This window comes from Echiichthys vipera (genome assembly GCF_963691815.1).
Source record: "Echiichthys vipera genome assembly, chromosome: 5".
Taxonomy (NCBI): Eukaryota; Metazoa; Chordata; class Actinopteri; order Perciformes; family Trachinidae; genus Echiichthys; species Echiichthys vipera.
In genome coordinates, this window is record NC_139830.1 from 273367 (window position 1) to 283366 (window position 10000).

The 10000-nt window shown below is 52.1% G+C and overlaps 3 protein-coding genes across 3 annotated transcripts in view; 1 reads left to right on the plus strand and 2 right to left on the minus strand.

Moving 5' to 3' along the window:
- lrch3 (leucine-rich repeats and calponin homology (CH) domain containing 3) overlaps positions 1 to 4913 on the minus strand; it is a gene marked incomplete at its 3' end in the record, with an annotated part of 12673 nt that extends 7760 nt beyond the window's left edge. The window contains exons 1-2 of the mRNA XM_083914137.1: positions 4632 to 4913; positions 2480 to 2624 (exon numbers count right to left, since the gene is read on the minus strand). Coding sequence (XP_083770263.1) covers positions 2480 to 2624; positions 4632 to 4890 — 404 coding nt within the window. The 5' untranslated portion in view covers positions 4891 to 4913. The remainder of the gene's footprint in view (positions 1 to 2479; positions 2625 to 4631) is intronic.
- Positions 1 to 10000, minus strand: part of rpl35a (ribosomal protein L35a) — a 48778-nt gene that overhangs the window by 13062 nt on the left and 25716 nt on the right. The gene's annotated exons all lie outside the window — the stretch shown is intronic.
- The window catches only part of abcf3 (ATP-binding cassette, sub-family F (GCN20), member 3), a 9776-nt gene continuing 5624 nt past the window's right edge, over positions 5849 to 10000 (plus strand). Inside the window, exons 1-6 of the mRNA XM_083913584.1 lie at positions 5849 to 5949; positions 8012 to 8159; positions 8327 to 8403; positions 8704 to 8759; positions 8873 to 8970; positions 9877 to 9999. Coding sequence (XP_083769710.1) covers positions 5877 to 5949; positions 8012 to 8159; positions 8327 to 8403; positions 8704 to 8759; positions 8873 to 8970; positions 9877 to 9999 — 575 coding nt within the window. The 5' untranslated portion in view covers positions 5849 to 5876. The remainder of the gene's footprint in view (positions 5950 to 8011; positions 8160 to 8326; positions 8404 to 8703; positions 8760 to 8872; positions 8971 to 9876; position 10000) is intronic.

Below are 10000 nucleotides of genomic sequence, written 5' to 3' on the forward strand. Positions count from 1 at the left end.
TCAGGTTGAGGTGGGTCAGGGCCTGCAGGTGTGTGTGTGTGTGTGTACCTCAGGTTGAGGTGGGCCAGGGCCTGCAGGTGTGTGTGTGTGTACCTCAGGTTGAGGTGGGTCAGGGCCTGCAGGTGTGTGTGTGTGTGTACCTCAGGTTGAGGTGGGTCAGGGCCTGCAGGTGTGTGTGTGTGTGTACCTCAGGTTGAGGTGGGTCAGGGCCTGCAGGTGTGTGTGTGTGTGTGTGTGTGTGTGTACCTCAGGTTGAGGTGGGTCAGGGCCTGCAGGTGTGTGTGTGTGTGTGTGTGTGTGTGTACCTCAGGTTGAGGTGGGTCAGGGCCTGCAGGTGTGTGTGTGTGTGTACCTCAGGTTGAGGTGGGTCAGGGCCTGCAGGTGTGTGTGTGTGTGTGTGTACCTCAGGTTGAGGTGGGTCAGGGCCTGCAGGTGTGTGTGTGTGTGTGTGTGTACCTCAGGTTGAGGTGGGTCAGGGCCTGCAGGTGTGTGTGTGTACCTCAGGTTGAGGTGGGTCAGGGCCTGCAGGTGTGTGTGTGTGTGTGTGTGTGTACCTCAGGTTGAGGTGGGTCAGGGCCTGCAGGTGTGTGTGTGTGTACCTCAGGTTGAGGTGGGTCAGGGCCTGCAGGTGTGTGTGTGTGTGTGTGTACCTCAGGTTGAGGTGGGTCAGGGCCTGCAGGTGTGTGTGTGTGTGTGTACCTCAGGTTGAGGTGGGTCAGGGCCTGCAGGTGTGTGTGTGTGTGTACCTCAGGTTGAGGTGGGTCAGGGCCTGCAGGTGTGTGTGTGTGTGTACCTCAGGTTGAGGTGGGTCAGGGCCTGCAGGTGTGTGTGTGTGTGTACCTCAGGTTGAGGTGGGTCAGGGCCTGCAGGTGTGTGTGTGTACCTCAGGTTGAGGTGGGTCAGGGCCTGCAGGTGTGTGTGTGTGTGTACCTCAGGTTGAGGTGGGTCAGGGCCTGCAGGTGTGTGTGTGTGTGTGTGTACCTCAGGTTGAGGTGGGTCAGGGCCTGCAGGTGTGTGTGTGTGTGTGTGTACCTCAGGTTGAGGTGGGTCAGGGCCTGCAGGTGTGTGTGTGTGTGTACCTCAGGTTGAGGTGGGTCAGGGCCTGCAGGTGTGTGTGTGTGTGTGTGTACCTCAGGTTGAGGTGGGTCAGGGCCTGCAGGTGTGTGTGTGTGTACCTCAGGTTGAGGTGGGTCAGGGCCTGCAGGTGTGTGTGTGTGTACCTCAGGTTGAGGTGGGTCAGGGCCTGCAGGTGTGTGTGTGTACCTCAGGTTGAGGTGGGTCAGGGCCTGCAGGTGTGTGTGTGTGTGTGTGTGTGTGTACCTCAGGTTGAGGTGGGTCAGGGCCTGCAGGTGTGTGTGTGTGTGTGTACCTCAGGTTGAGGTGGGTCAGGGCCTGCAGGTGTGTGTGTGTGTGTGTACCTCAGGTTGAGGTGGGTCAGGGCCTGCAGGTGTGTGTGTGTGTGTACCTCAGGTTGAGGTGGGTCAGGGCCTGCAGGTGTGTGTGTGTGTACCTCAGGTTGAGGTGGGTCAGGGCCTGCAGGTGTGTGTGTGTGTGTGTGTACCTCAGGTTGAGGTGGGTCAGGGCCTGCAGGTGTGTGTGTGTGTGTGTACCTCAGGTTGAGGTGGGTCAGGGCCTGCAGGTGTGTGTGTGTGTGTACCTCAGGTTGAGGTGGGTCAGGGCCTGCAGGTGTGTGTGTGTGTGTACCTCAGGTTGAGGTGGGTCAGGGCCTGCAGGTGTGTGTGTGTGTACCTCAGGTTGAGGTGGGTCAGGGCCTGCAGGTGTGTGTGTGTGTACCTCAGGTTGAGGTGGGTCAGGGCCTGCAGGTGTGTGTGTGTGTGTGTGTACCTCAGGTTGAGGTGGGTCAGGGCCTGCAGGTGTGTGTGTGTGTACCTCAGGTTGAGGTGGGTCAGGGCCTGCAGGTGTGTGTGTGTGTGTGTACCTCAGGTTGAGGTGGGTCAGGGCCTGCAGGTGTGTGTGTGTGTGTGTGTACCTCAGGTTGAGGTGGGTCAGGGCCTGCAGGTGTGTGTGTGTGTGTGTGTGTACCTCAGGTTGAGGTGGGTCAGGGCCTGCAGGTGTGTGTGTGTGTGTGTGTGTGTGTACCTCAGGTTGAGGTGGGTCAGGGCCTGCAGGTGTGTGTGTGTGTGTGTGTGTGTGTGTACCTCAGGTTGAGGTGGGTCAGGGCCTGCAGGTGTGTGTGTGTGTGTGTGTGTGTACCTCAGGTTGAGGTGGGTCAGGGCCTGCAGGTGTGTGTGTGTGTGTACCTCAGGTTGAGGTGGGTCAGGGCCTGCAGGTGTGTGTGTGTGTGTGTGTACCTCAGGTTGAGGTGGGTCAGGGCCTGCAGGTGTGTGTGTGTGTGTGTGTGTGTGTACCTCAGGTTGAGGTGGGTCAGGGCCTGCAGGTGTGTGTGTGTGTGTGTGTGTGTGTGTACCTCAGGTTGAGGTGGGTCAGGGCCTGCAGGTGTGTGTGTGTGTGTGTGTACCTCAGGTTGAGGTGGGTCAGGGCCTGCAGGTTGCTCAGACTCTCTGGTAACGTCCTCAGACAGTTCTGATAAAGGTTCAAACTCTCCAGAGACACGAAGAGACAAAGGTCCAGAGGAAGCTCGGACAGCCGGTTACGGGACACATCTGTGGACACACACACACACACACACACACACACACACACACACAGACACACAGACACACAGACACAGACACACACACACACACACGTTAAAAGTTTGAGACGTCACTCAGAACCAGAGGAGGTGTTTTCTAAACTGATTCTAAATGTGGAGTGTGGAGCCGTCACAGGTTAGAGCGCCCTCCCACTGTGCCTCCGTCCCGTGCCCCGTGCTTTAGGGTCCTTGTCCACCCCTCCAGGCCCGTTTGTACTCACACTACCTGGGCCTCGGAGAATGCTTCTTGCTGCCTATACGTCATCACGCCGTAACACGTCACACGCATTGATGACGTCATGGCGATGCGTGGCTTTGTTTCCAGATCTTTCCGTAGACCTCAGAGTTTTTGTGCGTCTTGTCGACTGTTTTTGAATCTTTTCATCGACCAAATCTGCAGTAAACACTCCACCTCCGCATCACACCAACGTGAACCTTTCACCACCATTGTTTGAAATGTCCGCGCATGGTCCCTCCTTCTTTTCTCTACGTCCCAACAGGCGCACAGGAAATGACCTCAGAGCCGCCGTAGGCCTCGTGCTCGTGCACGTGCGCACGCTCGTGCTCGTACACGTGCAAACGTGCTTTACTAAAGCCCACCTCTCCCAAACGGGCCGTGGACGGCAAGCGTGCCGCTCCTAGACGTGGTACGGTTGCACTCACACTGGTCAAAGGAACCAGACTTTAGCCGTGACACGTGCTGGGGCACGGGACGGAGGCACAGTGGGAGGGCGCCCCGAGTCAGTTATGGAGGCTCAGACGTGAGTGTGTGTTGTGAGCGTGGTTGTTGTTGTTGTGAGCGTGGTTGTTGTTGTTGTGGTCAGTGTGGTGGTTGTTGTTGTTGTTGTGAGCGTGGTTGTTGTTGTTGTGAGCGTGGTTGTTGTTGTTGTGGTCAGTGTGGTGGTTGTTGTTGTTGTTGTGAGCGTGGTTGTTGTTGTTGTGGTCAGTGTGGTGGTTGTTGTTGTTGTTGTGAGCGTGGTTGTTGTTGTTGTTAGCGTTGTTGTTGTTGTTGTCAGTGTGGTTGTTGTTGTTGTTGTGGTTGTTGTTGTTGTTGTTGTTGTGGTCAGTGTGGAGGGACGGCAGGATTCCTGAACTGTTCGTGTGCTTCACCTGTTTCTGTAAAATCCAATAACAAATATAAAAGTCTGAATCTGAAGTTTGCTCCAATCAGAAGGCGGCTCACTGGTCGTCATGGTGACCCCAGTGAGCCGCTGATGTGGCTGACAGGAAGTGCACATCAGCGCGCTAACGTCCATTTCCTGCCGTGAGCCCAGAATCCAGACTGTGGTGATAAATATGAAGCAGGACGTCTGCAGCGGTTCTGTCCACGCTGCGGTTCAGGCCCGGTGACACCCCCCCCTCACCCCCCCTCACCTGACTTCAGGTAAACTTTATTTAACTGTGTTTTAGTTTCCTCCAGAACAGCAAACAAACCAAACATGACAACAGGCAGGAAATCATGTTTTTATCTCAGTGTAAATTCTGTCTCTTCATGGTCGCGTGTTTCCATGACAACAGGCAGGAAATGATGTTTTCTGCTGCTGTTTTTAATAATTTTTCATCCTTTTTTAGTTTTCTTTCTTCTGTTTGGAGCCTTTTTTTCTAGATTGAGTCTCATCACATCCTTTTAAAGTCGGTTTTCTTCTATTTGGAGTTTGTAGCATTTTGACATCACGCACATTAAAACAAAAGTGTGTCCAGGATCATTTCCTGTCCGATCCACTAACCAGCGGTGAAGCTAACATTAGCATACCCACTAACTGTTACACTCTCCCCCGCCCTCAAATCCACAACAACCGACCCGCCTGGGCCCCTGCCCTGCTCCCGGGGCCCCGCTCCCCCGGCCCCTGCCTGCTCCCCGGGCCCTCACTCCTCGGCTCCCCCGGCCCCGGCCCTCACTCCTCTGCTCCCCGGCCCCCGCAGCCCCGCTCCCCGGCCTCCTCTCCCCCGCTCCCCGGCCCCGGCCCTCACTCACCGGCCCTGGTGGTGTCCGTCAGGTCGTGGTTGTTGGCGCTGCGGGGGAACTCCTTCAGCTTCCTGCCGCTGAGGTTCAGGCTCCCGGTGGCCGAGGCTTCGTCCAGAGCCCGGTCCAGGGAGCGGTTCCAGGGCGCCAGTCCCGCCGGTCCCGGTCCGTTATTGTTCCCGACTAAAACCCCGCCGGTGCCGCCGCCGCCGCCCACCGTGAAGTTGAGTCCGGTGCTGTCCACAGAGCCCAGCAACACCGAGGCCGCCATTACACACTCCGGCTGTTAGCTCTCTGTGCTAACGGCTAACTCCACCCTACAGGGCAGCGCGCATGCGCAGAGAGCGGCCCGGACAACAACACGGGATTAAAATAATGTTTTTATTTTTATTTATTCTCATTTATTTACTGACACGTGACATCTTTAATTTCATTCATTTATTTTTTTATTTATTTTTCTAAATTTGTTTTTATTCATGTTAATTTTTTATCTGTTCAAAAATAAGTGATCTTTTTAAATCATGATTTATTCTAAACTCTTAACTGACCCGTGGCATCTTTGGTTTTACTCATTTATTTTTATCATTATTATTTTTATCTACTTGTTTGTTTTTATTTATCCATATTTTTATGTTTCTATATCTGTTCAAAGATAAGTTATGTATTTATTTTTTATTGTAATGAAAACTAAATGTCAATAAAATAGTTTTTAAACAACAGTATGAACAGAACAGGACACTGTGCACTGCAGCATAACAATAATCAATAATCAATAACCAGAAGAATCAGAACAGCAACAATAATAATAAAATAAAATAAAATAAAATAAATATTATTAGTTTCCCATCAGGATGTCTTGTGTTTTTTAATCATATTTATTTTATTATAATAGGTATAAAATACATAATAATTAAATAAGATTATTGATATTATTTTATTTTAGAATACATTGGATTTTATTTTAATTATAACAAAAACAAAGATTTATTGTTTTATTTTTAGATCATTTATTTTATTTTTTGGATTCATCATATTTTAGTATTAATATATTATTATATATTATATATTAATTATTATTATATTATATATTAATTATAATCACAAAAAACAGAATAATTTTGTATTTTAAGCTCATTCGTAGTGTTTGATCTGACGTCACCATGATAGTAGCAAAACTCCATCCCCCAGAATCCTCCGCGCTGTCGCATATCGGCGCATGCGTGTTGGGCGGCAGGCAGCAGTCTGGGGCCGGGTATCATGGCGACGTACGTGGACATTCTGAAGAGCGAGTTCCCCGAGATCGACACGGAGGTTTTCGACTACATCACAGGTGAGAGGCCGGGACAGGGCTGCTGTGGGCCGGGGGCAGGGCTGCTGTGGGCCGGGGACAGGGCCGCTGTGGGCCGGGGGCAGGGCCGCTGAGGGCCGGGGCAGAGGAGCCACACACACCGGCCCGTAACCCGCCTGTTAGCCGGCAGTGGCTGCTCCTAGCTCCAGAGCTAACGGGCTAACGTGGGTTTGGCTCGGCGGGCTGACCGGTTAGCACGGCATGGCTCGGCTCTGTGCGGGAGACATGGACCTGAAACACGGCCAGTGTGAGGTTCATCACCCGGGGAGGGTTAGAACAACAGGACCAGAGTTTACTTTACTTTAATATACTTTTAACAAGAGAGGAGGGAGTGAAGTACAGGTGAGCTACAGTGTTACAGGTGAGCTACAGTGTTACAGGTGAGCTACAGTGTTACACAGGTGAGCTACAGTGTTACAGGTGAGCTACAGTGTTACAGGTGAGCTACAGTGTTACAGGTGAACTACAGTGTCACACAGGTGAGCTACAGTGTTACAGGTGAGCTACAGTGTTACACAGGTGAGCTACAGTGTCACACAGGTGAGCTACAGTGTTACAGGTGAGCTACAGTGTTACACAGGTGAGCTACAGTGTTACAGGTGAACTACAGTGTTACACAGGTGAACTACAGTGTTACAGGTGAGCTACAGTGTTACAGGTGAGCTACAGTGTCACACAGGTGAGCTACAGTGTTACACAGGTGAACTACAGTGTTACAGGTGAGCTACAGTGTTACACAGGTGAGCTACAGTGTTACACAGGTGAGCTACAGTGTTACAAAGGTGAGCTACAGTGTTACTCAGGTGAGCTACAGTGTTACACGGGTGAGCTACAGTGTTACACAGGTGAGCTACAGTGTTACACGGGTGAGCTACAGTGTTACACAGGTGAGCTACAGTGTTACACAGTTGAACTACAGTGTTACACGGGTGAGCTACAGTGTTACACGGGTGAGCTACAGTGTTACACGGGTGAGCTACAGTGTTACACGGGTGAGCTACAGTGTTACAGGTGAACTACAGTGTCACACGTGAGCTACAGTGTTACAGGTGAGCTACAGTGTTACAGGTGAGCTACAGTGTTACAGGTGAGCTACAGTGTTACACAGGTGAACTACAGTGTTACAGGTGAGCTACAGCGTTACACAGGTGAGCTACAGTGTTACACAGGTGAGCTACAGTGTTACAGGTGAGCTACAGTGTTACACAGGTGAGCTACAGTGTTACACAGGTGAGCTACAGTGTTACACAGGTGAGCTACAGTGTTACACAGGTGAGCTACAGTGTTACACAGGTGAGCTACAGTGTTACAGGTGAACTACAGTGTCACACAGGTGAGCTACAGTGTCACACAGGTGAGCTACAGTGTCACACAGGTGAGCTACAGTGTTACACAGGTGAACTACAGTGTTACACAGGTGAACTACAGTGTTACACAGGTGAACTACAGTGTTACACAGGTGAACTACAGTGTTACAGGTGAGCTACAGTGTCACACGGGTGAACTACAGTGTCACACGGGTGAACTACAGTGTCACACGGGTGAGCTACAGTGTCACACGGGTGAGCTACAGTGTCACACGGGTGAGCTACAGTGTCACACGGGTGAGCTACAGTGTGACACGGGTGAACTACAGTGTTACACAGGTGAGCTACAGTGTTACAGGTGAGCTACAGTTTTACACAGGTGAGCTACAGTGTTACACGGGTGAACTACAGTGTTACAGGTGAACTACAGTGTCACACAGGTGAGCTACAGTGTTACGCAGGTGAACTACAGTGTTACGCAGGTGAACTACAGTGTTACGCAGGTGAGCTACAGTGTTACGCAGGTGAGCTACAGTGTTACAGGTGAGCTACAGTGTTACACAGGTGAGCTACAGTGTCACACAGGTGAGCTACAGTGTTACGCAGGTGAGCTACAGTGTTACACAGGTGAACTACAGTGTGTCTGTGTGTCACTGACGTTTGTGTGTGTCTCTCTCTCTCTCTGACCTGTGTGTGTGTGTGTGTCTCTGGTGTGTGTGTGTGTGTGTGTGTGTCAGGTGTGCTGGACAGCTGTGGGGCAGATTTCGAGGATGGAGAGGAAGTTTATGAAGCGGTGGGAGGAGTTTTACAGGAAGTGTCTGTGGACCGCAACAACGAGGACGACGTCCGGGACATCTGTCTGCAGATGTTCAACACCCTCAAACTGTGAGACGCCACACACTAGTATTATTAATATAGTTATCATTAATATAGTTATCATTAATATAGTTATCATTAATATAGTTATCATTAATATCATCTTCATCATCATGATTATCATCATCATCATTATTATTAATATAGTTATTATTGTTGTTGTCGTTGTTGCACAGGAACAACCGTCATGGCGGACAGAGGCAGATGCTGCTGGACGCTCCTGTTCAGCTCTCTCAGATCTCTGCAGACCACGGTCAGACACACACACACACACACACGCCTCACACACACACACACACTCACACAATCACTCACTCACTCGCACGCACTCACTCACTCACTCACTCACTCACACACACACACACACACACACTCACTCACTCACTCACACTCCTCAAACTCAGTCACACACACGCCTCACACACACATGCCTCACACACTCACACACACCCTCTTCTAGAGCTGTTAAACAGTATAAAGTTAATATTAATAATCATATTAATAACCCTGGTGTGTGTGTGTGTGTGTGTGTGTGTGTGTGTGTGTGTCTCAGTGTGTGCGGCTGAAGATGTGCAGGGCATCTGGATGATGAAGCGCGGTCAGAACACGGTGAGTGCTCCGTGTGTTGTCACTTCCTGTTCCTGGACACAGCCGATCTCTGATTGGTGGATGTGAAAACGTGACTACTTTAATGAAACGCATCACTTCCTGTTTACCTGCAGACGGTCGACGCTAAGAAGCTGGAGAAGGCCGAGGCCAAGCTGAAGGCCAAGCACGAGCGCCGCAACGAGAAGGACTCCCTCAAGCCCGCCACTCCACTGTCAGTACCTGGGTCCCCTCACCTGGGTCCTCACACCTGTGTGTCCCCACACCTGTGTGTCCTCACCTGTGTCCCCTCACCTGTGTGTCCTCACCTGTCCCCTCACCTGTGTGTCCTCACCTGTCCCCTCACCTGTGTGTCCTCACCTGTGTCCCCTCACCTGGGTCCCCTCACCTGTGTCCTCTCACCTGTGTGTCCTCACCTGTGTCCCCTCACCTGTGTGTCCCCACCTGTGTCCCCTCACCTGTGTGTCCTCACCTGTGTGTCCCCACCTGTGTCCTTACACCTGTGTGTCCTCACCTGTGTGTCCTCACCTGTGTCCCCTCACCTGTGTGTCCTCACCTGTGTCCCCTCACCTGTGTCCTTACCTGTCCCCTCACCTGTGTCCCCACCTGTGTCCCCACCTGTCCCCTCACCTGTGTCCCCTCACCTGTGTCCCCTCACCTGTCCTTACACCTGTGTGTCCTCACCTGTGTGTCCCCTCACCTGTGTCCCCTCACCTGTGTCCCCTCACCTGTCCTTACACCTGTGTGTCCTCACCTGTGTGTCCCCTCACCTGTGTCCCCTCACCTGTGTGTCCTCTCACCTGTGTCCCCTCACCTGTGTGTCCTCACCTGTGTCCTTACCTGTCCCCTCACCTGTGTCCCCTCACCTGTCCTTACACCTGTGTCCCCTCACCTGTGTCCCCTCACCTGTGTCCCCTCACCTGTCCTTACACCTGTGTGTCCTCACCTGTGTGTCCCCTCACCTGTGTCCCCTCACCTGTGTGTCCTCTCACCTGTGTCCCCTCACCTGTGTCCTCTCACCTGTGTGTCCTCCTGTCCTCTCACCTGTGTCCTCACCTGGGTCCTCACCTGTATCCCCTCTCTTGTCCTCACCTGTGTCCTCTCTCCTGTCCTCTCCCAGGGTCCTGGAGGAGGCGTCGGCCAGTCAGGCCAGCAGTAAGAAGGACAACCGAGTCGACCAATCAGGGAAGAACCGCAGCTACGACATCCGCATCGAGAACTTTGACGTTTCCTTTGGAGAACGG